Genomic DNA, 27,911 nt, shown 5'->3' with positions numbered 1-27,911 from the left:
GAACTTGATTAATCAAGGACAATAACAAAAAATATCTGTACCCCACAACAGCTGACAATATTAGTAAGTCACATTAGCACAACCAACAACAGAATGTTTCCTACTTAAGCACTCATTTCTTACACAAATTCAAATGTGCTTCTGAGATGGCACATCTGAACAATTACAAATAGAAATGTTAGCTCAATGTTACTTTCAAGTCATTTAAAGGGTATTTTCATTCCTACTCTTAACTGAATTGGAGTCACAAGGGTACTAAAACATGAGTCTTGTGGGAAGAGGGCATGGGACAGTGGAGCAGATCAGCAGAGCAAATCGGGTGTCATACAAGGAAACTAAGCATAGAATTAGCATTTTGTACCCCAAGGTTTTGAGCACCATAGCAGCCTGCAAAAACAAAAAAAAAAAAAGTAAACTGGAACTTTATGGCAGTCTCCTAAACTGCAGTTAAATTTATTATATTCAGCCCTTCGTCTGAAGAGCCGTTCCTTATTAATAAATATAAAAAGAAAGTCTGTCAAGAGTTACATACAAAAGTACCCTGTAACTACAAATGAACTTTAATCTACACGTCATCCTATTATGAAAAAAGGCCATTACAGGATTAAGATACCTACACACAAATAGAGACTGCAAAAACATGAAACAGTCCTCCTACTAAACTGATAAGGACATCAAGTACTAAAGAGAAGCACTACAGCCAATCTCAGGGCAACGAGCTCAAGAAAATCTGAAAGTATTGGAGAGCGTCCATAGGAACGCACTGATCTCTAGAGAACATGAAAACATTCAAAGAAAAGGCAAGGAAAAGGGATGCCGAAGAGGGTAAACAAACTAAAGAGACCACTTTCATCTTCATTGTGGTGAGTAGGACACTCAAAAATTATTAAGACTCCTGAGGATAATCAGGCATTGGAATATAATACCTGGTAAACTTACAGAATTTCCATCACTGGGTGGTCTTCAGAACAGACTGCACAATCAACTGTCAACAGGGACAACCATTACTAACCCCTTGTTCTAGGAGTGGCTTAGCTTAGCAGTTTTAAGTATGTATATCCCTGTAAGATTCCCTTGGCTACGGGGATTTGGTTGACAATTCCTAAAAGATCTGCAAAATATAACACAGCGAGTGAAACAGAAGGAAAAAAAAAAAGAAAACCAACACAACACCACTCAAATTTCAAATTCACCACCTTCTGCAAATGCTTGCAAGGTTTATCACTCCCATCTTTTTCCAGCTATGGAAAACTCGTAATTTCTTATGCAAGATCCCTTGCAGTGCTGAAGGGCTGCACATGACCCCTGTTTTCCTGCAGGCCTTGGCTTGACCATTACCAGAGTCAACGGCCATTTTTTATTAAGGGATCAGATGAACACAGGTGGACAAAACAACCAATGCCTGCTTCCTCCCTGCAGTTCTCTGACTGATAGTGAATCCATGCACAGAGCATGGAAGTGACCAATACTTGCAATTTAGTATTAGTGACCTAATGAAAACACTATCAGCCCCAGTCAAGCAAGGAAAAAAGTAAGTGGCAATTTGGCATCTGACATTCATACTGTAAAAGTATAATTCTAAGTATTAAAAAAAAAAACGAAAAGATGATCCTGATGATTCTCATCAATTCTAAGTTAGTAAAAGCTGGAGGAAACTTGAGTTCCTACTACCATACTTCTGTATGAAACAGAAGACCAATCTCTCAACAGTTAAACTCTGTGAAGAGAACAGGAGAATATGACCCACATTTAGTTTAGATGGACATCAGACTGACTCTAGTTAATACTAAGAAGGGATGCCAAGGTTGTCACTATAAAATACTTTAAATAATCTTTGCTACAGTGGGAAATAAATATGCTTCTTTGTGGAAGATCACCTTCACTTTGAGAAACAAGAGCTTGCAGTTCTTAAAACAAGAACATAGCAAAACAGGAAAGACTTGCTAATCCAGCTGCTGCTGTGAATATGAAAACCCTTAAATAATTCTTGTCCCAGCTACCATCCTATCAAAAGCTGAAAGCCCACACAAATCACAGACCTACTTCTACTGCTTTGCTATTGGACAAGACACAGCAGTAGCAATGCTGAAACAAAAAAGAAGCAAGTTTGATTAAGTACTTAACACATACAGAATTTCTGTCCAGGCAATATTATTCTGGAAGAAATGTCTGGAAGCTTTTGTGGTCATTTTTCAGTCCATGCTGCAGAGAAAAGTACGGAGTGTACAGAGAGGTGTTGCAAATTGGCTTCTTGTAGAAATAACCCTCAGTGTGAAGCCACCAGTGGAGAGAGCAGCTGCTGACAAAGTCCTTACTCAAGTTTCAGCATGGACAGGAGTAGCCACAGGGGTTACACAAGCAGTCCATGTTCACAGACAAAAGTCTTACCCATTTTACTGCCTGCAGTAGCTATGCAAGTTCCAACTACAAAAGGATTCTGAATAACACCACGTAAAACATCAATTTCTCTTCAGAGCTTGCAGTTGTTAAAAGAAGATGTTATTGAATTACACTATATAGAATTTAGCAAAGCCTGTGTATATTCCAGTTTGCTGGCACATCATCCTTACATTAAGGGATTATCCTAGGTGCTGGTTAAAATAATACACTAATGCATAAAAAGCTACAACTCACTTTGATGATCTTCACCACCCATTTCATTCTCTAGATACATACTGATTATCCAGAATTTTAAATTGTTTTCTAATTCCCAAGGTTTTATGAACACAGCTGAAAGCTAAAACCATTCCTACCCCTAAGCCTGTTCATTTAACTCCTGCTTATGATAGATAACTTTCTGAGGGCAGTAGGTCCCCTAGTTACCACATTTAATTCCTGAAAATCATACCCAATCATGTACACTTCTGTCATGGTTTAAGCCCAGCTGGTAACTCAGAACCACACAGCTCATTTACCCCTTTTTCCCCCACTCTAGGTGGGATGGGGAGGGGAAGTTTAAATTGGATATAAGGAAGAAGATCTTTACTTCTAAGGGTGGTGAGGCACTGGAATGGGCTGCCCAAGGAAGTCGTGAATGGTCCACCCCTGGCAGTTTTCAAGGCCAGGCTGGACAGAGCCTTGGGTGACACGGTTTAGTGGGAGGTGTCCCTGCCCATGGCAGGGGGGTTGGAACTAGATGATCTTAAGGTCCTTTCCAACCCTAACTATTCTATGATTCTATGAAAGAATGTAAACCCCACGGGTTGAGACAAGAACAGTCCAATAACTAAAGTATAGTAATAAAGCTACTACTACTACTATTAAGTGAAATAACAAGGAGAGAGAACACTAAACAGGGAAAAGGGGAAAGGAATAAAACCAACAAACCGCAGCAGTGCACAATACAATTGCTCACCACCTGCTGACCAATACACAACCTGATTATATCAGCAGCTGATCTCTTCTGGGAGAGGAGTCTATCTCTTCACCCCCAGTTTATACACTAGACATGATGTGCTGCAGTATGGAATACCCCTTTGGCTACTCTGGGTCAGATGTACTGTCTCTGCTCCCTCCCAGCTTCTCACTGCCCCTCCTCACTGGCAGAGCACGAGACTGAAAGTCCTAGATCAGGGGGTGTTAATGAGCAACTACAATCAGTGTTTTGTCCAGCACTGTTCTGAAGCCAAAACACAGCAATGCACCAGCTACTACTACGGAGAAAAATAACTGTTACAAGCTGAACCCATGACAGTGTCATAGAATCATAACATAAATCACAGAACGGTTCAGTTTGGAAGGGACCTTCAAGGTACCTTTACTTGAAGGGGCTGATGAAGTCTTAACACCCTGTCATGCAACTGTCCTCACTGAAAGACACCTATGCAGCTTCTGCATCTCCACAACCATTTAAAAACAGAGACACTAAAACATATCAAAAATCTGTGAAAGATCAAACATGGGTCAGGCACCCTGAACAAAAGAAACAGGTGAATACAAAATGAAAGCAAGAGTTACATTTGATTTGCTTTGCATTCAAGCACTTCACAACTTGTAACCTATTAGTTTTCTCCATGCAGCAATACATAGCTTCAGGGATGTAGAGCAAGCTGAGCAACACATACACAACATTAGGAAAAGTTTTATCAGCCACAGGGGCTGAGTGTCAAGGCATCTATCTGCCTTCAGGAAAAGCAGAAATTTCATTCCAAGGCTTTTGTCTCCCTCCATCACATAACTCATTCTGTAATATGAAAACCTACATGCTTACATGAAAGCCACCTTTACACATACACCTGTGGAAAGCAAAAAACTCATCTTTGTAATTCTGCAACAAATCACAAAATGTATCAGGACATCTTTCAGAACATTAACACTGAATTAACGGCAACAGACTATCTTTGTTTTTGTGGCTAATCTACTGGCACATTTCCCCTTCACAACTACACCCCTCAGTTGCACTTCCAAAAGCTGAGCAACAGCACAGTGAAATTAACCACAGGGCAAAATTGAGCTTCACGAGAGGGGGGGGGGGGGGGGAACCACCCAACAAAAACATACCACACAACACAGTGTTGCTGTGTTGTCCCTTGCTAGAGAAAAGATATAATTAAAATAAAAATTCAAATAAAAGAAGATTTACCTCCCTGCATCAGCCACAAAGTTTCAAAGCCATTTCCATTTTTCTCCATGCTATAGCTAAAATTAAGGCTCAACACAAACTCTAGACAGGACAAACTGATCAGAACACCAGCACAAAAAAGAAGAGAAAGCTAGTATTACTGCAGTGACTCCATGAACTTGCAGATGAAGTCCAATCCAATATATTTTGATGTCTCTGCCTCCTGACTAGGATAGGAAAAAAAAAATAAACACAGTGCAACTATAACATGTACATCCAGTCTTCTCAGGTATCAGTTTATTAAAAATAAATGCCAGCATCCAGAAATCAGAAGACAAGACCAAAGGTCTGCCTCTGGTCTATCAGACTTACTTCGTATCACTCAGCTAATCTTAAATGCAGTGCTAGGACAGTAACAGCAACACTACATTTAGTATCAACATTATTAAAAGCAAACATGTACATTATTACAGCAACCAAAGCAAAACTCCTTACAGTAAGGAAAGAATGAGAAAAAACATTGAGTAAAGATGCAAGAAAAGGAGCCACTAGTGCTTCAAATATTTATGAAAACCTTAATTTAAATACACACTTCTCCCTTCACAGAGCATTAGCTCTATGATAAAACTGACAGGCTCACTGCTGCAGGGCAGCATGTGTCCATACTTTATAGGATTCAAAGCAAACCAAGGAAGAAGATATTTAAAAGGTCATCTGTTCTAGACCCTTCTGTTTTGAAGCATTTTCAAACACACCTCGAGTATCCCTGATAAGGACTTCCCCTCGTTGTTAAGAAAAGAATAAATAAAAATCCCAACTCCTCACACAGCCTCAGAGAGACAGGAAGCTACCTTTGCCAAGACCTAAATGTTCTCACACTCTGTCAATTTCCAAGTATCTCACCCAAATTTCCCTCACATCAAATTAAGCTTCTTTCTCTTTATTTGACACGGGACAAGAACATGGTCAATTTTTTCACCCATTTTCTCTAAAAAAAAAAAAAAAAAAAAAAGTGCATCTCTGTCTCCTTTCTGAATAGAGATGTCATTCAGCTTTAGCAGAATCTTCTGACTACCTCACAAGCCACATTTCCATGACCTCTAGCTCCTCTCTGATGCCTCTCCAATTTGTCTGCCTTCTTTTAAGGACATGCCATAGCCCACAGCATAATGCAGTACACCAGCACAGGCTTTAAAAATACCAAGCACAGCAGAGAACTTCCTTTCCATACCCTTCATACACAGTTCCTGTTAACACAGCTCAAAAGGAAACCTGATGTGTTTCACCCATCGTTACTAAGCTCACCCAGTCTGTAGACCACTTTACACGAGTTCACTTTTTTCAATTAAACAACAGCACTGCAAACAAGTAACAGGTACAACTAGGGGATTTATTTCTGCTTTCTAGAAATAAATAGCAGTGAAATTACAACAGGTACAGATTTGTGATATACAGCACAAAGTTTTAAAAACTTAGTGATCCACAGCACAAGCTTTTGTCATCTTCTTTATTGCATGCTTACAAACAGCTCCCTGAATTTTTTCCATTCATGTGTGTCTAGGTTACAGTCAAGCTGACTGACCCTAATTCCTTAGCTCCCTTAGATTCTAAATGGAACAGAATTAAATTGTCCTTTAGTCAAAGTTAACCACCCTCACCCACAAAGATTAAAGATGAAATTGTGCCCACTGTGTAACACTTTTTATTTGGTTCATGTTTCAATGACCAAATGAAAAGCAAAACAACCTGTAAGTTTGTTTGATCTGTAGAACTGCAATTATTTTATTTCTCTCCCCTCTCCCCCTGCCATACAGATGCAGAGACCTCTTCCCCAGCCAGGGGAACAAGATCAGCTGGCACACTGCACTGCGAACTTCCCAGCTCAGTAGGCCCTTTTGATGATCTGCAGGCCAAGTTCAGCCTGACAAAGCCTTCCATTCAATTCCATATCCTTCACTTTGGGGAGACTGCGCAACTGCTTACAGCAGAACAGCATCTGAGCAGCCCATGACAAGACACCTCTCAAGTGGCCAGACATTACTTAGGAGTTCCTACAATGTTTCTTGACAGACATGGGTACAGCCACTCCTGCACTAGCACAATCTGGAGGTCACAGAGGTATGAATCAAGGGAAGGAAACAGGGAAAAGGAAAAATAAAACAAAAAAAAAAACAACAGCATCGGGCTCCCAGGACTTCAGAGGATGAAATCTCTTGTCTTTGTATTAAGGTTTGTGTCTTCAGCACCTGCTGTGAAAAGTTTAGACTTCAGGTATACTTGGTTCACATCCTCTCATTATAATGTTGTACATCTGAAGAAAGGATTGTATTTGGAATAGTCTATCTGTATCAAGACTCAGCATGCAAAGGCCTTTAAGCAGCTGTTTAATCGAGTCAGAAACCTGACCAGGGTGCTACGGAAGCAGGAAAAAAAAACAAACCAAACAGCCCAAGTAAACAAGCACACAAAAAAAAACCAACCAACCAACCAAAAAAAAAAAAAAAAAAAAGCAAAGCAATAAAAAAAACCCAACCAACCCCAAAACCACCAAAACAACCAACTCAATCCATAAGTCTAGCTAAGTACTGAAGAAGCAACTTTAGGGAGAAGTTACTGTTTGACAATAAAAGAGTAAAGAAAGTACTTTCTACACTGGTGTTGTACAACTAGCAGTATACCAAGAACAGGAAGAGTTACCTGTCTCAGACCCCTCCATTATCACGCCCTACTTTAAGTTTAGCCATCTGACCCCACAGTAAACTTCTGTAACACTGAAACACTCCTCTCCAAAACATAAAGGCACACTCATATCGAACTACGGAAAAAACATCACAGGCTTCAGTTCCAGCCAGACTCATCTTTCTACTAAGGTTTAGCTGAAGAAAGTCATACTGACTACATCAACAGAGTAGCTTAAAAATAGAAAGGTCATTCTCAAAAAAGAACAGCATTACGGAATAACGAGACAGCAAAAACGACAGGAAACATGTTCTTGGAAGATACAAAGTGAGGTTATGAAAACATGTAATCCAAGACAGCCACAGGCTGTGAAACTGGTAAAGCCAAAACTGATACAAAATACACAGTAACACCTCCCCCACCCCACCCCACCCCCCCACAGCAACATTGAGAATCGGCCTACGTAGTTACGACCTACACAAAAGCACTAAATACAGTCAGTGTCCCCTCGATAAGTACTCCATCAGCGATACAAGAAGCTACCTGCAACGAACACGTTTTAAATAAGTTAACAGGTAAGACTCAGGATGTTCACAGGGCAGCTTCTGCTGCACTTCTGTGGGTCTCCACCTCCAGTCAACGACTCACAACGCCGCTTACCGCGACAAACCAAAACAAAGGGGAAAAGAATACCTAAACAAAACCAGAACATACACCAGCTCCCCTACCGATCCCCACACCCCAAGCGAGCAAGGTCGGAACGGCGGCGGGACACTCCACTGACCCCAGCTCTCACAGAACACCGGGCCCTCCCCGGGGCACAGCCACCCTGCGACCTCACCGCTGCAGGCCCAGTCCCGGGCCCCCGCGGACAGGGAGCCGGCCCGCCCGCACGTCCCTACCCACCTTGAGGAGGATGGAAGGCGGCAGCTGGTTAATATCCGGCGGCGGCTCCCGGCAGCAGTCAGCGGGGCGCTCCAGAGGCTCCTCGCAGCCCGCCTCTCCGCCCCTCTCCTTCTCCCCTGTTGCCTCCTCCTCCTCAGACGCGGAAGGCGGCGAGGCGGGCTGCTCCGCTCCGCCGCTGTCCTCGGCGCTGCCCCGGGCCGGTGCGGACTCACCGCTCGCCGCGCAGCCGTCGGCTGCGGGCAGAGAGCAGAGCGGCGCCTCCGCGGGGCACTGGCAAGCTGCCTCCGGTTCCGCCGCGGCGGCGGCCGCGCAGCGCGGCTGCTTGCAGGGCGGGCAGGCGGGCAGCCCGGCCCCCTTGCGCTTGCACACCATCTCCGAAGCGGCCTCGCCGGATGGTCTGGCCGCCCCCAGGAGGCCCCGCACCGGCGAAGGGAGCAGGCCCGAGAGAAGGAGGTGCTGGAAGCGGCCCCGCGGCTCCCAGGCGGCGGGCGACAGGCGGAGGAAGCGGCAGGCGGCGCGCTGCTCCGCGGTGGCGAGGGCCGCGTAGGGCGGCGATGGCAGGCGGGGGTCTCCGGCAAGCAGGGGCTGCTCCGAGGCGGGCGGGCTGGCGCTATGCACGATGAAGCAGAGCATGCAGGGTCCGCGCAGGAAGCAGCCCCGGCTGCGCGGCGGCACGCTTCCCCCGCGGCGGCAGCGGCGGTCCCGGCTCAGGCTGCTGGCCTCCTTCGAGAGCAAGTGGCCCATATATGAGGTGGCCGAGGCGGAAGGGCCCGCGGGTGTCACCTGCGGGGCGCGGCGGCTGGCGCTGTCATACTGCCGGCGGGGGCCACAAGCGGCGGACCCAAGACGGGACGGGCCGGGACGCGGCGCCGGGAGGAAGAAGCTTCCGCTACCGCCGCCCTGACCTCCCCCGGGGGCGGTGAAGGGGCGGTGCTCGGTTGCATGGCGGTGCTGCCGCCAGTGGGCGGGCACGGAGCAGGTGGGGCGCGGCCTACGGGGCCCGCGGCCCCCGGCGTCTCCCGTTTGTCATTGCCTCCACTCGCAGCCTCGCCAGGTGTCCGTGCGTTGTTGGACTACACTGTGTGTGTAAAGACGGGTGAGTAGAGTGTTAACAAGTGTATAAGCGTATCATATCTATGGGCTGAGCTTTTGCAGTGGTAAGGTAACATAAGTGTGGAGACCACCACAAGCGTTCCTTCAGTTTTTAGCTGTCAGTGCTGCCTTGCATCCAGCGTGCTTCAGCAAGTATCTGCTTTCTGCCTTTTTAAATCAGTGATGGGACAGAACGAGGGCCAGCATTGCACCTTTGTACCTGTGTGTTCTGCTTTGAGGACACTGACTTCTAACTGCAGTGTTGTGTCTTGCCGCCAGTGCCCAGGGTGTATAAATTCTTGCAGATGTGGGCTGTAATGAATCATACAGTCAGCTAGTTTTGGAAAACCATGTTACTAAGGGCTTCATCTATACGGTTTTTGAGCACTTCCTGGGACAATGGTTACACCACTACCCTTGGGCAGCCTGTTCCAATGCCTGACCACTCTCTCAGTGCAGAAATTTTTCATAATATCCAATCTAAACTGAGACACTGAAGTACAAAATGAAATATACTCTTTGCACATAAGTAAATTTAGTTCTGCTTTGTAGCTAAGCAACGCTGACCTTGATGGTCGGCAAGATGGTCTAGCAAGAAGGAAACATTTTAGATAAATGTTTCACAATGACCAGTCAGAACTGGACTAGTGGTGGGCAGCTTGACAAGGGGACATTCCACGCCTAAAGTTCAGCCAAAGAATGAAGTGATGAAGACGATCAAGAAACGACCACCATGCGAAAATAGGCGTAAACCTATGTAAAGTAGTTCTGGGAAATGTTATGAACATGTATGACATTTACTGGAAAGCTGTACTGGAATATGTATATTAAGCAACAATATAATCGCAGCCTGATTGATGCTGGGACAAGACACGTTAGGAGGAGATATCCCCCGTGTCACCAAGTGCTGCAGTAAAGAATACCTGCCTCCTATCTTAAACTTTGTTGACGAGTTCTTGGTGAGTTCTTCGAATCAGGGCCTCACTTGGTGCAGCTTAAGGCTGTTTCCTCTTGGCCTATCACTTGTTACCTGGGAGAAGAGACCAGCCCCCACCTTACTCCATCTTCCTTTCAGATAGTTGTAGAGAGCGATAAGGTCCCCCCTGAGACTTTTCTCCAGACTAAACCCACTAAGTTCCCTCAGCCATTCCCCAGATTTGTGCTCCAGGCCCTTCACCAGCTTCATTGCCCTTCTCTGAACCTATACTCCATATCTCTCTTATAGTGAGGAGTCTGGAACTAAATACAGTAATGCTTTAGTTAAGCCTCTTCTCAATGCCTACCAAAAAATATTGCATGTTTCAGCATTCCATTCAAAATTATTGATGTAAATTGACTTAGATATACAGGTTTAAAATACATGTGGAATTTTGTAAAAAAGAAGGGAGAAGACAAGTTCCTTTTAGTACTCAAATAACAGAGGGCAGCAGAAGAAATGCACAGGATTATATACTGTGAAGGAGATCTTTACACCTTTTGCTCAAGAACAAATTATGTTCAGATTAAGATATCTGTGACACTATTATTTTTGTTTGTTATGAGTATTACTAGTCTTCAGTAAAAATGTGTTTGCTGTAAGAAAAATATTAACGATAACATTGGATAGAAGTAGAGTAGCAGAGTATTTTGTCTAAACTTATAAATCACTGAGATCCAGAAATCTGGAAAGGTTTTTTCTCCCTCAGATTTCAAAAATGCAAACAAAAACAACATTAAAAGAAGACAAAAGTCCAAGTCAAGCTTTCAAGTCGAAGGGCATTCAGAATAAATGTTTGCAATGTCAAATATTCAAAATAAATCTCATCTTTAAATCTGGTGGTGCAGCTCTGAATAGCCATTGTGACATGGTCTTTACTTATCATATAGTAGTATTTCCTACAGAAATGCTGGTGAAGGTCCCTGACTTCTGTGTCACTTTCGTGTCTGATAGTCCAATATATATTGCCCCATTATTTTGAGATATATATACACTATACATACACATACATCTCATATATGTCATTCTTGCCATTCCTCTAATATTTCCCTCAACATGATCCATCTCTATTACCTCCTTTTGAACTAAGTTGGCTTGTACATAATGTAGAGAAGGATGTATGTCATCTCGCGTTCTCATTCCAAAGCAATTTCACATTCAGATAATTTTCCTACCTAATCCTTCTAATTCTTCACCTGATAACTAAAGCTCAGTCCTTGAATTTGGTCTTTGGGACACTGCTTCTGAAGGTGGATGGGTTTTTTTTTGTTTTTTGTTTGTGGTTGGTTTTTTTTTTTGCTGCAAAGACTGCAGAATGAAAGTAAACTAAGACAATAAGTTTTCATAACCTACTTATTCCTTTAGTGCTCTGTCAATCAGCTGGTAACAAGATTTTGGCCCTAGAGATAACAGCACAGCTGTTCCACTGGCAGTTTTTCATGTATTACAACTATAAATATCTGTAGAACAACTTATGCTGATTCATTGTAGAGCATGTGATTTGTCTGCTCCAGCGTGAGATGCAAGACGTGAGTTTTGACTGTCCATTGAGCAGGACTGAGAAACTGAGATAATAATGTTTAGGGAAAAATAATCTTAGCTAAAGGTTTATAATTTTGCAAACGTAGAAGGACTTGTGAGTGATGTGATGGTTGGCAGCTCTCTGATAAGAGTTTTCAACTCTTGGCAAAGGAGAGGGCTCAGCAGAACTGCTACCTTGGACTTCCAAAGGGCAAACCTCGGCCTGGTTAGGAGACTGGTTGACAGAGTCCTTTGGGAGGAAGCCCCTAGCATCAGAGGAGTCCAGGAAGGATGGACATTCTTCAAGAATGAAATCTTGGAGGTGCAAGAGCAGGTCATGCCCATGCGCTCAAAGATGAGCCGGCGGCAAAGACCACTGATCTGGCTGAACAGAGAGCTTTGGCTGGAACTTAGGAGAAACAGGAGAGTTTATGACCTTTGGAAGAAGGGGCAAGAAGCTCAGGAGGACTACAAGAATGTTACAAGCCCATGCAGGGAGAAAATCAGAAGGGCTAAAGCCCAACTGGAACTTAATCTGGCTACTGCAGTAAAAGACAATAAAAAATGTTTCTATAAATACATCAGCAACAAAAGATGGGCTAAGGATATTGGGGAAAAGGATGGCATAGTGACAAAGGATTAGGAAAAGGCTAAGATACTTAATGCCTTTTTTGCCTCGGTCTTCAATTACTAAGACCAATTGTTCTCAAGCCTCTTGAGGTGGAAGACAGAGACAGGGGGAGCAGAATGAAGCCCCCATAATCCAAGGGGAAGTGGTCAGCAACCTGCTACACCACTTAGACACACAAGTCTATAGGGCTGCTCTTGGAAAAAGACCTGGAGTGCTGATTGATAGAGCTGAACATGAGCCAGCTTGTGCCCAGGCAGCCAAGAAGGCTAATAGCATCCTGGCCTGTATCAGCAGTAGTGTGGCCAGCAGGACCAGGGCAGTGATTATCCCCCTGTACTGGGTACTGGTGAGGCCACACCTCAAATTCTGCATTTAGTTTTGGGAGCTGGAGAAAAGGCAGCTGAGGGGAGACCTTATCACTCTCTACAACTGCCAGAGAGAAGGTTGTAGCAAAGTGGGTGTCAGCCTCTTCATCCAAGTAGCAAGTGATAGGACAAGAGAAGTTTTAGACTGGATATTAAGACAAACCAAAAGGGTTGTCAAGCACTGGAACATGCTGCCCAGTGAGGTCGTTGAGTCTCCATCCCTGGAGGTAATTTAAGAGAGGTGTGGATGTGACACTTAGGCTCATAGTTTAGTGGTGGACTTCGCAGTATTAAGTTAGCAGTTGGACTTGATGATCTTACAGGTCTTTTCAAGCCAAAATAATTCTGTGATTCTATATTTTTGTGTTATGTCAGTTGTGACTGCTGTTTAGGAACTGAGACTGTATTCATAGCTTCTTCATAGATTTTGTAAATCCTAACTTACCTGTGAAAATGGTTGACTGGTTATGTCCCGTTTTCAGTAGAGCTATACCAGCAAATCCTTTCTGCTGTTCTAGTTAAATGTTTTACGGTTATAAGTAGGGAAAGAGCATTCCCCACCCTCCCACTTCCCTTCTGTCCTGGGTTCACAGAATGGTTTGGGTTGGAAAGGACCTTAAAGTCATCTAGTTCCAACCTGCTTGGGCAGGGACATCTCACACTAGACCATGTCACATTAATCACTGAGGATGGTTTTCTTACTCAGCATTCTGAGGATTTTGAATAGGAGAAGTTGGGGAGAAATTTTTTCTGTTTGTTTTTTGTTTGCTTGTTTGTTTAAAAAAATCTTTTTCATCTTCCAAGTGCTCTGCCCAAAAGCCAAACAGAGTAAGCAGAACTTGTAGGAGATTGGAAGAACAGTGAGGTTAATGCAATATTCAAATCAGGGACAGGTTATCTAATCAGAGTTAACTAGTCTTTCACTTAATCTGATATAAACTCTTTTGATAGTAGATCTATTAGAATTGAACATTTCAAAGTTACTTCAGCTAGTAAAAGAAACTCTGGGTTTAAAAGTACTACCTAAAATAATTACACTGGTTAAGAATGCTGGCCAGTGTCAATCCATAACAGAGGTAAAACATAAACTCACTGTCAGTAACATTACAGATAGCACAAAAATGTGTGACATGACAAATCATGACTGAACAGTCATAAAAAATACCGTAAGAACTTTTTTTTTTTCCCAGAATTAAATACAATTTTGTACAGTGGTGGGGTTTTGGTTTTTGGTTGGTTTTCTTTTTTTTTTTTTTCTTCTATAGATTTATAGACAAATTGTTTTTTATCTGTGAAAAGCCCAGTTCTTGGTTTTAACATCTTTCAATTTTCTGAATCTCCCAGAATTATTCTTTGCTGAAATCTTTTGGGAAATATTAACTCCAATAAATTGTATAGGCTAGTAATCTTTTGCTCTAGAAGATGCCAGATTGAATACCAACAGCAATTCAAATTGTAGAGTGGCTTTTGATTATGACACTAACACATTATCATCATAGTACTTTTTTAAGCATTACAAACCAAGGATTTCTCCTAATGATTTCTGCTTCCCTTACCAAATTTTTAATTTCTACTTGCTGCTGCTCATTTTTCTATTTCCTCTGTTTGTGTATAACCATCTGTTATATTGGTATTTTAATTTACTGAATTCATCTCACCACTCTGTCATGATTAGAATTTAGTAAATTCTGTCATTAATATGTGGAATCATGAGGTTTGGACATCTGAAAAATGCTTTGAAAAGATCACCTGCATGCAGTCTCAGAGGGTGGGAGTCAACTACCTACAAATAGTTGTAGTACTTTCTGAGGTGTGCTAGGTAACTGAGCTGTCTGCAAAGGTCTGGGGTGTGTGATGGAGGGCACAACTACCCTCTGTGGGAGCACCAGCTACCCTGTGGTGTCAGACAGCTGAATGACCCATGGTAATGTGCAGCGGGTAGTATTTTAACCTACCAATCCTCTTTTATGTAGCTGTGAATTTTCTTTTGTAAATTCCTATTTGTTGTACTGGTTTGGGCTGGGATAGAGTTAAATTTCTTCACAATAGCTCGTACTGGGCTGTGTTTTGGATATGTGACTAAAACAGCCTTGATAACACAAGGTTACTGCTGAGCAGTGCTTACATAGAACCAAGTCCTTTTCTACCTCTCACCCCACTAGCAAGCAGACTGGGGCAATGGGGGCACAGCCACAACAACTGACCCCATCTGACCAAAGAGTGGTGTTCCACACTGTATAGCATCATGCTCAGCAATAAAACTAGGGGGGAGGCTTTTAAGGGGGATACTGATGAGCAATTGTTTCCATTTTCATCACTTGTCTTTCTTGAGTTTTATTTTCCAATCTTTTTGCTCCCCACCCCTTTTACTTACAATGTATATGACTACTACTACTACAACTACTACTACTAGTAATACTAGTACCAAATAACAATAATAATAATAATAATAATGATGATGTTCTTATGTCAGCCCATAAGTTTCTTTCTCGCTTTTACTCTTCCAATTCTGTCCCTATCTCACCTGGGTAGAGGCAGAGAGAGAGAAGGAAGAAGGGAGGAAGGAAGAAGGGAGGGAGGGCGGGAGGGAGTGGCTGCATGGTGCTTAGTTGCCTGCTGGGTTAAACTATGACAGCTATGTTTACCATAAATGCTTTCAGTTTGTTTATTTCTCCTCCAAGCAGGTTTCTCTCAGTGGTTTTATGCCACAGCTATCACAGAATGGAATATTTTGTACATCTGGGCCACTGTCACCAAAGAGTTAGCAGACATAATAAGTCTATATATATATGTATATATATGCACATAATAAGTGTAATATTTCTCGTGTTGCCCCATGTAGGAAAATTTCTAAACCCTGTAAGTAGGCAAGATGTGAGCCAATGATGCTGTCGGGGGCATGTGGAGGCCAGGGCAGCGGGAACCACATGGGGTGCCCAAGCAGCAGGGAGGGAAAGACAGGGACTTAACAGCTGTGGCCAGATGTTTATCCACATTCTAATTGGCAGCATTCTTTTCAAGTATCTTTATTACTTAAACATATTTGTGTCTTGTCATTAGCTGTTTCAATTAAGTCCGTCTGCAACATTCCCCAAGGCCTTGCAATAGTTGTAGGCAGCTGGAGAATGCCAAATTCTTTCCACTGCTTTCACTCTTCTATCTGAAGCTGAAACCCACTTCTCTCAAAACACCATCCGCCACAATTTCAGAACTGTGAAACAAATTCAATCTGATCAAGATCTCATTTCAAAATGAGACTGGTGAAAGTACTGTAAATGGGCTTTAATTTGTTTTTTAATAATCTAGGCAAGGCTTTTTCAGTACAAACCTACAGGGAGGCTTGAGACCATTTTTGAAGGTTCTTTTCCTGACAGTTTGCAAGAGCTGAACAAATTTCAAATTACAACTCCGGGTAATTTAAGGGAGTGCTTCTCGTCAGTGCAAGGGATTTAACATTGGGTGTCACTATTGCTTCATGCAAGAGAATCACAGTAACCGCTTGCTGTGGACGCTGGATGAAATACTGCATGACCAAATATCTTTATCAGTTGTAAAATCTTCACCACATTAACGTCAGAAGGAAGATATAATTAACAATGCATTTCTTCAGTATCACTGCTTATATTAATGAAATTAGAGGTCATAAAGCCAGTAATGTTGGAAGCCTGAAAGCCACTACAGCTAACAAGATCTAGGAATTAAGCAGTACAATCCCCTCAAACTTACGACATTAAAGGCTTATTACATACATAGGAATAAACCGTGATTTTTTTCTATGTTATCTCTATGTATTTTTAAGTAGACCACACAGGCAAGGGCAGTTCAGGTTAGGTATAAGGAAGAAGTTCTTTACTGTGAGGGTGGTGAAGCACTGGAAGAGGTGCCCAAGAAGGTGGTAAGTGCTCTGTCCCTCGCGGTGTTCAAGGCCACGTTACAAGAGTCTTGGGCAACATGGTCTAGTGTGAGGCTTCCATGCCCATGGCAGGGAGTTGGAACTAGATGATCTTAAGGGCCTTTCCAACCCAAAACATTCTGTGTGATTCTGTGATTCTTTGACTGATGACCTGAGACTAGGATGATATTTAATTTTTTGAGCTACAAAAGAACACAAGAAATAATAAATAAGAAAATAGTCATGATATTGTATCTGGTCCTGATACCTGTAAGTGCATGTTCACCTGAATTTTGGGACTGACCTTTAGGAAGCTGGGTCTATAAGAAATTCTTGGCTGTATTGGTATAGCTTGTTGCTGGTTGATCCCATCAACAGTTCATAATATTGCCAATTCGGTAGAACAGGTTCTTAAAGGATGGGTTAGCTTTTAAATGGTGTTTAGGAATGCCAATGAGAAAAAGATGGAAGAAAGTAGCAGAATTTCCACCTTGGGTTTAGAAATAGCATAATAGTTCTCTTACAAAATCCTATTTATTTCACTATTGTACTGGTTTTGGCTGAGGTGGAGTTAAATTTTCTTCATAGTGGCTGGTCTGGGGCTGCGTTTTGATTTGTGCTGAGAGCAGTGTTGGTAACACAGGGTTATTTTAGTTCTTGCTGAGCAGTGCATACACAAAGCCAAGGCCTTCTCTGCTTCTCACCCCACCCCACCAGCGAGCAGGCTGGGGGTGCACAAGGAGTTGGGGGCAACACAGCCGGGACAGTTGAGCCCAACTGACCACAGGAATATTTCATGTCATCTGTCATCATGCTCAGCATGTAAAGCTGGGAGTAGGAGGAGGAATGGGGCGGGGCATGATCAGGCTGATGGTGTTTGTCTTCCCAAGTTGCCATTACACATGTTGGAGCCCTGCTTTCCTGGAGGTGGCTGAACACCTGCCTGACCACGGGACGTGGTAAATGAATTCCTTACTTTGCTTTGCTTGTGTGTGCTGCTTTTCCTTTACCTGTTGAACTGTATTTTTCTCCACCAATGAATTTTTTCACTGCTACCCTCTGATTCTGTCCCCCATCCCACAGTGAGTGAATGGCTCTGTGGGGTTGAGCTTCTGGCTGGGATTAAACGACAACAGTACCCTTAGTCTACATGAGTATGAATGATGGCTTCCCAGTCCTCGATCCCTCTAGGTATGTGTCTTTATAAAGTTTAACTGAAAGTCCCTGGAAACCTTCAAACTCCTTGGAATTTTGTTCAGCATGCATAAAACTACTTTATTTCTCCACCTTCTCCTCCCCACCTTCACTCCATCAGGTATCATTATCTAATATTTTGTAATATTACAAATTTGTATAAAATTTCTTACTGACTTTTCTTCATAACAATTTACAGTGTCAAATTTTCCTATTTCAAACAGCAAAACTTTAGTTACTAAGGATCAGAAGTATGCTCTCCTTTCAGTGGGAGAGGCAGATAGAGCAACAGCCATGAGTTTCTGCTCCTGATGAAGCAGGAAGCAATTCTTCTGGGGATGAGGAAGCTGCAACTGATAATACAACAGTATTCATATTACATGTTATATACCTTGTAATAGTGCAAGGAGGCACCCAAAAACTAATTAGAACAACTATTGAACACCTGACAGCCCTATTTAATTTACAAGTTTTTCTGTAATATAAAGAAATCTAAAAAGGAAGCATAAAAGAAACTAAAAGAAGTCATAGGTCTTTTTGTGGCACAGAAGGCTTAAGCAGAAATAGGAAAAAAAAGTATGTGGAAATGGTAAGATAGGGCCAACTCTTAGAGTAGGCCTAGAGAAGAAACAGAATTTGAGCAGACTAGTTTCTTACATTTCTTATCCTGCAAACTTAGCAGAGATTGAAATTTCAGTCTGTGCTGTGTGGGAGGTTTCATATTTTAGTAGAGTTTTCAGGATTAGGTGGAGAAGCTGGGGAGATTTTTGAAGTCATTTTATGTCAGATAATTGTATCATAGAGTTTCTAAAGATACTGTTCTTCTGTAAAAAAAAAAAAAAAGGTGGTTCTTTGGAAGGCGGAAGATATCTCTTTGCAGGTTAAGTTCCCCAACACAGATTCTGCATATGAAAGTACAAAGAATATTGAAGCATAGCAAATACTTTCTCTAATAGCAGAGAGCTCACACCTAATTATAGATTTCAGTTTTAAAAGCACTACAAGCAAGAGGTGAAACATCGTAAAATCTGTGAGGATGTAATCTAGAATTTGCTCATAGGATATAAAGGAAAAGAAAAAGCCTACGTGATTTTAACTGGATTGCATGCTTGTTTGAAAACAGCAGTCAGGATCTGGCTGCTCTTGACTTGTATTTTGATGGCAGGCGTTCTGATGTGTTTGCACTGAATACAGTATGTATGTATTATCATAACATATCCTGCCAGTAAACTAAGATAGCAGCAACAATTCACATTATGAAAGAAATATTTTGGGGAGAATAAAAGCATCTGATTTTGCACTCTAATAAAGAATTTTAAAAATCTATGTCTCAGTGTTTAAATGAAGGACTTGGCTTGGCTGCTTACCTGTACCTTTACAGACCTAGTCTTCATTTCGGCTTTTGTACTGTCTAATTCGTTGTGTGATCCTTATGGCTGAATATAGAAGGTCATCCCAGTTTCAGGGCACTAAGTGAAAAAGGAACGTTAATGTTACTGCTCTGCTGAATACTTGAGTGCTGTATACTGTATAATTATTAGTTTGCTGGGGTAATTTTTTTTTCTCATTTGTTCTTCTTATATAATGATCTGATATTCAAATGGCATCTTCAAGTTCTACTTTGTTGGAAGAAAAAATTGTACAAAAATAACACATACTTTCAACCCACTTATTTGTAATAGTTTACACTCTGCTTCTACAATGACCTGCCTATGTGTTTGACAACATGCAGTATGCATAATCAGAAGTGTCGAGCAATTAAGGTCTCAACTATGGCTGTAATTTTAACTGCTCATCTTTCATTACAACAAAGGAAATAGTTGGATGTTTTTGTTAGTGTTTGGGCCAACATAACAGCTATGTGTGTTTTGGCAGTGCTAACCCTGTACCCTAAGGAAGGACGCAACCTCTCAAGATCAATTCTTTACCTGGCAAAGCACAGAAGTAGCATTTTTTCTGTTTGTTTGTTTGACATTATGATCTACTCAGCAATTAAACACCCTCTAGAACTGGTAAACATGAAACATGGTCTGCCTGAAGATGGCAGTATTTCATCTGGAAGAATAAAACCTGTCGAGAAATGCAGATGGGAGCCTATTTTGTTATTCATAGTACCACAGCACCTAAGTGACAGGCTGTCAATAATTAAAGGGATGGTAGGAGAAGAGAGGGCACATGTTTCACAGTCTTCTGACCTGCTATAATTTTTCCTTCTCCCTCAGCACGAAGATTCTCTAGCGAGCATGTAGTAATAATGTATTTACAGGCATTACAGCACTTGCATTCCAGTCTCCAGCAACCCTTTCCTAGGAGATCCTTCATTTTGGAGTTTCTTGTTTTTTTAGTTATTTGCAAATTAAGAGTTGTCCTATTATAAAATGATGATGCTAAAAATGTCAGCACTGAACTGCTTCCATTTCACAGATTTCTTAAGTGTTTGAGAATACATTGAATTTACGGTACTAAAAAACATTTTCTATACAGATATTTAAAATTGGCTATGAAATACCATGTTGAAGTTACAAATATATGCAAGTACGAAGGGACTGCTGCCTTAGGAAAAAAATAAAGTTGATGACTTAGTAAATATTCACTCTAGATTTCTTTCAGTAATGCACAGAATCATTACTGTTGCCTTGTAGCAAATTTCTTTGCAAGAGTATCATGTGAAAATAATCAAACAAACTAGCCCAAATTAAAACAAAAGCTATCTTAAATACTTCTGCTATTCTTATTTTAAACATATCTGTGGAAATCCTGCATGTATTATGCATCAATACTTTTTTCACCATCCCAACTAATTTATTTTGTGGGGTTATATGAGTATATGAAGATCTTTTTATTACTTTGATGAAAGACTCCACCATACTCCTGAGGTTCAAGGCCAGTCGTAAGTGGACATCATAACTGAAATTATCTCAGCTGGTTACAAAGGTGAGAAATGAGTTCTGGGTATATGGTCACCTTTTATTATTTATGATAGTTGCTTCCAAAGTAGAATTGTGATTCCCAAACTGGGTTATGAGGCTTGCAAGATCAGAAGAAAGATAAAGTTGGGGAATCCTACCAGTTCTAGATCCGTAAATCCTTTCCTCATCATAACCAGAGACAAACTCTTGTGCTCGTAAGTGGAGTTCTCTATACCATGAGATTAGTTGTGCATCTTTTATGGCAAATTTTGGTAACCTGACCTTTAATGGAGGAAAAGCTTAAAGTATGACATTTTAATTCTTCTAAAAGATGTGGTGTCTTCTCCTCCTCACTTATTATCTATTTAGGAAGTTTTATCTCCATCCTGGGCTTGCTTATGCTACTTTTAAGATCACAGACTTTTTGCATCCATTTGATGTATCGGTGTGTGCTGAACACATCTCTCTTGTCATACTCCAACACTGTGTGTCAGGAAAGGGGCAATAGCTTTTTAGGACTCTCACGGTGAATATGAAGTGCAACCAAATCAGTATCAGTCAAGTCCCGGTCACATTAGAATTCACCTTGAAACTGGCTTATGAGCATTTACAGCCAGTCGCAGCCTGCTACTAAGACATGACAGATAACAGTGGAGAGCTGCAGGTCAGCATCACCTGCCATCAAGGGAATGCTTGCTGCAGAACTGGAGCTGTGCCCCTTCCCTTTCTCCCCCTTTCTCCTGCATACACCAGGTTGGGCAGGGTGTGGCTCAGCCTTGTAGACATTCTCCTTTTCTCAGTGATTGTTTTCCAAAGCTCAGAGTCTTGCATACTTTACCTGAGAGTGTAATAATCCTCAGTTAATAAAGCTGGGAGTTCCTGTCAGGAGTGCCATGCATAGGGGCAATACAGGAAGCATCAGAGCTGCAGCTTTTCGTGTTCCAGTACAAGTGATTGGTACACATTTACAACTAGACTGAGCAGAGGAAGCCTTTAGCAAGTCCAGAGCAGTGCTCATAATTTTGCACCTGAAAATGTGGCAAGAATCAGAATTGCAACCCAGCACTCCAGAAACTGGGAGATTTTTTTTTTTTTTCAGGATTTTTAGTCTGTATTGTTGGGGTTTTTTGTCTCGTGGGTTCACAGTCATTTCAAGGACACAAAGAAAAAGAAAGGAGAAGCTGTGTGAGAAGTTCCTTAATGCACAGAAATGTGACATTTTAAGTAGTTCCTGATTTTAACTGGGGTCATTATTTCTAATCAAGGCTTGTCAGCAGATGTCATTTAATCTCAGTTGGAGAGTGGTCTTGGAAAGGATTTATAATAAAACCAGTGACAGTAATTTAAAGTGTTACAAGAAATGGGAAGATTTTTTTGAAAAAACAGGATGTGTTTTGGGGGATGGTTCTTAAACAGGACACATACATGTGCCTTCAAGCACAAGGAAACAAACAAAACACATCCCACCCGTGCCACTCCTCATTCTCCATATACCTCTAAGGAAGAAGAGGGGGAATATTAGACTTTAGGAAAATTAGATTGGAGGCAAGCACAGACAGAGAATACAATCTATCTAGGTATAATATGTCTAAGTATAGAAGTAGATGAGAAAGCCTTCTGAGAACAACCCCTGCCAAGATAAGATTCTCTGATTTTTTTTTTCATGGAAATAAATAAAGCAAGGTAAAGAGGATTTTGTCTCAGTAAACCCCATGATAGGAAGTAAGATAGCTCATGATAACCTTCCATGAAGAGAAATGTTTGAAGAATGACTTTCAAGCAAAATTTGTAAGATACTTTTACGATGAATTTATAAATTAGTAACATAATTCATGTCATATTCTCTTCTTTATCCCTCTGTCCTGCTCACAAATGTTTCTGTTTTAAGCAGCCAAACATCAGAATGGCTGAAAAGAGATCACTCACACTGCTGTATTATTCTTCCTAGTTAGCGTCTGTCTACCGTGCTTATGGTGTAAACTTATGACCTTGGCAGATATATATACATAGATATATAGATAGATATATAGATAGATATATATATATATAAAATACAATCAAGCACAGCTAAAAGATCTTTTGAAAGGGTAGTCTTGTAGCAACATTTCAGGCAATGCCAGCTTCCTGCAGTCTCTGTCTTTGAAAAGAAATTGGGGCCTTTGCCAGAATTCATGTTAACTACTGCTGGTAAAAATGTACAGGCAAACCAAATTGGCCCTTTATCTGGAAGGAGCAGCTGCAGCACCACATTTCAGAGAAACTGTATCTCTCAGTAACCTCTCAAAATTTCACCACCTTGCTCCCATGACATCAGCTATTGTAAACAAATACATGATTTTGCAAAATGCATATCCCTGAAACTAAAGAAATATCTAACAAGCAAATATAGAAAGTCTAAGAGATGAGAGATACCTTGATGGGTAATATAAATGCTGCTGTTATGACCATTTATGTTTCTGCATTTTGCAAATTTCAGTAAGATAGGGCATATTCCTAAAGGGTTGACCCATGTTGAATGGAATGCACGTATCTTCCATCATCACCAGCACAGGGAAACGCATGCGATACGTATTTGCCCTGGGTTCAGCAGTAGCAGTCATTTTTCTCCTTCTTAGTAGCTGGTGCAGTGCTGTGGTTTTGACTTTCAGCCTGGGAACAGCACTGATAGCACTGATGTTTTTAGTTGTTGCTAAGTAATGTTTACTCTGACCAAGTACTTTCTGAGTCTCATGCTCTGCCAGGGAGGAGAGGAAGCTGGGAGGAAGCAGAGACAGGACACCTGACCCAAACTAGCCAAAGAGGTATTCTATACCACAGCACTTCATGCCCAGTATATAAACTGGGGGCAGTTACCCAGAAGGGCTAGATCACTGCTCAGGTCGGGTTGGGTATCGGTCGGTGGGTGGTGAGCGGTTGTATTCTCTTCCATTGTTATTTCCTTTATCGTTATTATTATTGGTGGTAGCAGTAGTGATTTGTGTTATACATTAGTTACTGGACTGTTCTTATCTCAACCTGTGGGAGTTACATTCTTTTGATTCTCCTCCCCATCCCTTCAGCAGCTGGGGGGAGGAAGAGGGGGGAGTGAGCAAGTGGCTGCATGGTTCTGATTTACTGTCTGGGCTTAAACCACGACAGTTCTTCTTGGCTCCCAACATGGGGCACAAAGGGTTGAGATAACGACAGATCTGACCTGAGTGTGTCTAATCATATTTGTGATAACCATTTATTGTTTCAGATTAATAGTCACTCGTCACAATGCTGGTTTATTGGCTCTCAAAGTTGTTGATCTCGGAGTTTCAGCATGTCGTACATTACTTACATCCAGTATTTGCTGGTTTAGTGTTTATCACCTGGGGGCTTGGGCTAAGGTTCTTGTTTTGCTGTACTTTATGGTAGACTTGTAATGCAATAGACTCACTGATCATGAAACAAATCTGGCTTGCGTTCCCAGTGTGGTAATCACCTCTATACTTTGGGAGGTATATAGTAGAAGTGTTTAGCAATTACACATCTTTTTTTTCCCTCCTTGGGTGGTCAACCTATGAAGGAGACATCCCCTTACCTTCCCAGCTCCCCCACCAGACCATTTAAAGCATCATTTGAGAGTTCTGAAGGTTTTGAATGGCCTTTGCATACCCTCAAGACCTGCCTGCTGATTGTGATGGGGATCAGCATGTTGGCACACACATAGAGCTTGTTTTACCCACAACAGTTTCATCTGATCTTGAAAGTTAAGCAGAGTTGGGTTTGGGTCTTTTCTAGGGTTAGACGATGATATAGGAGGACCAAGAGATTTTTCCCAAGGCTGGACAGTCATGAGTGGCAGGGTGTGTGGGACAGTATGGTCAAGTATCTAGGCCAGTGGGCTGCTCCAGTGCTTTGGAAGTGTTAGAAATGGAAGGCAGCTGTATGGAGTCCCCGCCAACAAGTTGCAGAAACTGCTGAAGGAGAGGGTGAATCAAGTCAGTTTGCAGAGGTGAAAGCCATCCAGCTGGCCCTGGACATTGCTGAACGAGAAAAGTGGCCAGTACTTTATCTCTGTACTGACTCATGGATGGTGGCAAATGCCCTGTGGGATGGTTGCAGCAATGGAAGCAGAGCAACTGGCAATGCAGAGGTAAACCCATCTGGGCTGCTGCACTGTGGCAAGATATCGCTGCCTGGGTGCAGAACCTGGTGGTGAAGGTACGTCGTGTAGATGCCCCTGTACCCAAGAGTCGGGCCACTGAGGAACACCAGAACAACCAACAAGTGGATAAAGCGGCTAAGATTGAAGTGGCTCAGATGGACTTAGATTGGCCACATAAGGGTGAATTATTTTTGGCCCGGTGGGCCCATGACACTTCAAGCCATCAGGGCAGAGATGCAACATATAGATGGGCTTGTGATCGAGGGGTGGACTTAACAGTGGACACTGTTGCCCAGGTTATTCATGAGTGTGAAACATGTGCTGCAATTAAACAAGCCAAGCGGTTAAAGCCTCTTTGGTATGGAGGATGATGGCTGAAGTACAAATAGGGGGAGGCCTGCCAGATTGACTATATCACACTGCCACCAACCCGCCAAGGCAAGCGCCATGTGCTTACCATGGTGGAAGCAACCACCAGGTGGCTGGAAACATACGCTGTGCCCCATGCCACTGCCCGGAACACTATCCTGGGCCTTGAGAAACAGATTTTGTGGGGACACGGCACCCCAGAGAGAATTGAGTCAGACAATGGGACTCATTTCCGGAATAACCTTATAGATATTTGGGCCAAAGAGCATGGCATTGAGTGGGTATATCACATCCCCTACCATGCACCAGCCTCTGGGAAAATCGAACGGTACAATGGGCTGTTAAAAACTACACTGAGAGCAACAGGTGGTGGGACTTTCAAACAATTGTCTGAAAATATTACATAGAAGATGTGATTCTTGCTGTAACTGCTCAGGGTGCTGCAGGCACCTTGAAGAGTTCTTTAGGTGTTTTAAGAGCAAATCTTGACAGCTGGTGCCCTTTGCAGATCTCAGGGCAATGCTCAGGGAAAATACTTAGCCTTGAATGTCTAACTCAGGTTTTGAAAATGTGTCTTGGATGTACAAACCAAAACCGTCAAAGTACCTGGAAAAATGTAAAACCATTCTTTCATTGTATGAATGTATCCAGCATTTTCACCCGTACAGTTAAAAGCATATTCTTTTGCCCACCTGAGCCCTGATGGGTGCTTGTTTTTTAATTTGGTAAAGTCTATATCTCCTAATACTATTGCTGCAATACGTAAGGTAGAATATATTCTTCTTCTACCTGCATGTTCATGACACCATCTAGCTTGTAGGTGAACATAATTTGGAGGATTCAAAGGGAGATCTGTTCCATTTTGCAGTATGAGCAAGGGACAGCATTGCATGGCTACAGTAGCTGTCGAAAGCATCATGCAATTTTAGGAAATCAGTAGGAGAACAACTGCATGTCAGTGGTTGCAAAAACTGGAGCATATGCTACCTAATTTTGCAGAGTAACATAGCTATACTTCAGAAATTTAGTATTTACTCAGCTTGTTTTCAGAAGCATGCAAACTGTCTTCTTGCAAAGTGGGATTATTTAGAAGTAATTGCATGAATTGCTTGTCATATGCAATATTCCTTTACCGCTTGAGAAGTACTCTCTCAGTTGCACTTAATTTGGGCAGTAGTGCCTAATATTCATTAATTAAAGATCCATATTCCTTGTGGATTTTCCAGTGTCTTATTCTTCCCGTTGTAAATTGGTTATGATTGTGTTTCCTGTTAAATATTCAGATTAAAGTTATTAAATAAATGCTTTGGTCATAATCTGCCAGTTTAAAACAAGATAGTCACCTTTCAGTATTATTAATGTAGAGTTAAAGTTTCCCTGTGGTGCCTTATGTTCTTCCAGAGTGTCTTGTGTGGTGACAAGTCTTTGAAAAGCAAAAATGTTATTTTAACAGGTGCCTCAGATGTAGCATGACACTTTCTGTGCAGGGGCTGGCAGTAGATGCTGGAAATTATGAAATCAAGATTGTATTCATTGCATAAGGTGTGGTTATGTTGAACGAGATAGGAATAATGAAAGGACTAGTAGGAATAGCTTAGTGAGGCTGTTATTTTGGTAGACATTTGGAACAGAGAGCTAAGATCAAAGGAAAGATGCACTTGACCTCATTTTACTGTTTTCTGCGTTGTCTTAAAAGTGTTTAGATACTTGCTGATATAGTATTGTCAGCACTAAGGTGGGCTACATAGCACTGTACCAGTAGGGGGGTGATTCCTAGATAAATTCTTCCCCTCTGGGAATCTGTGCTGGTGAATGGAAAAGACAGTTAGTTCTATGTATAGCTCTTCAAGTGCCCAGGTACAGTAGTAGGGCATACACAAAGTAATCTTGTGTTTCCTCCATAAGGCATGTGGAATTCATGTTCGAAATATTTTTTCTAAAAGGAATAGTATTTCAAGTTATTTTAATATAATTAAAATCTGAGTCTGCTGATTAAAGCTTTGATCTTAATGTGGGAGAACAGTGAAATACAACTATTTCAGTTCACTCATGTCCCGTTTCAGCTGGCATACCACTTACAGGAACTCCACTCCAGGAAACCTTGAATCTTTTATCAGCAAAAGCATTTTAATATTTCTGTCCAAATCAGCTGTTCCAATCAGTTGTTTTCTGATCATTGCTGTTCCTAAAATAACTTCTTATATTTAATTGTTAAGAATTTTCATACACATTAGTGGGGCACTTTTGGGAATAGTATAGGTGAACTGGAAAATGGATTCTCCTGTAGCAATTTCCTAATACTTACCTTTCTGGAAGTTCATTGAAAATATAAGCCTTCCCTTCTCTTTCTTGCAGTCCAGTGTTCTCAAACAGCTTTTCATAAGGAAGAGCCTTGATGTTGGCACTGCCAGTCACAGCCACAACTGAGAGAAGGACAGAGGGCTTTTCTGCTGTCTTGGAAAGGAAGTCTTAGCTGGCACTGAAATAGCAATGGCTTCAAAACTGCATAAAAGAAGAAAAAATAAAAGAATAATGTGAGCCTTTTCCCTGTACACAGCAAATGTGTCTCTTACAGAAAAAAGTGACTGCTAAAGATTAATGAATTCACATTCACGTTTTCATAAAGAGAAAAAACCTGTTATCTATGTGCACAGCAGGGGAATATGAGACACAGGCAGGATAAA

The 27,911-nt window shown here is 41.8% G+C and overlaps 1 protein-coding gene and 1 long non-coding RNA gene across 4 annotated transcripts in view; both read right to left on the bottom strand.

Annotated features, from left to right (window-relative positions):
- FBXL17 (F-box and leucine rich repeat protein 17) overlaps positions 1–9,094 on the bottom strand; it is a 297,223-nt gene extending 288,129 nt beyond the window's left edge. For 2 of the 3 annotated variants that reach the window (XM_062604239.1, XM_062604240.1), the window contains exon 1: positions 8,147–9,010. In XM_062604239.1, the coding sequence (XP_062460223.1) occupies positions 8,147–8,890 (744 nt within the window). In that variant the 5' untranslated portion in view covers positions 8,891–9,010. Of the gene's footprint in view, positions 1–8,146 lie in introns of all 3 variants that reach the window. The other variant, XM_062604241.1, reaches the window with a different exon arrangement.
- Positions 9,095–18,240: 9,146 nt separating this feature from the next.
- LOC134156303 (uncharacterized) lies at positions 18,241–27,642 on the bottom strand. The gene is made up of 3 exons (XR_009961882.1): positions 27,533–27,642; positions 19,185–19,286; positions 18,241–18,641 (listed from the first exon to the last, which is right to left on the bottom strand). It is a non-coding gene; the product is annotated as an uncharacterized LOC134156303 (long non-coding RNA).
- Positions 27,643–27,911: the final 269 nt, after the last annotated feature.

Source organism: Pezoporus occidentalis, unplaced genomic scaffold (genome assembly GCF_034315485.1).
Source record: "Pezoporus occidentalis ecotype Australia unplaced genomic scaffold, CSIRO_AGI_Poc_V1 ctg84, whole genome shotgun sequence".
Classification (NCBI taxonomy): Eukaryota; Metazoa; Chordata; class Aves; order Psittaciformes; family Psittacidae; genus Pezoporus; species Pezoporus occidentalis.
The sequence above is the reverse complement of the archived record's forward strand: the minus strand, read 5'-3'. Positions and strand labels throughout refer to the sequence as shown.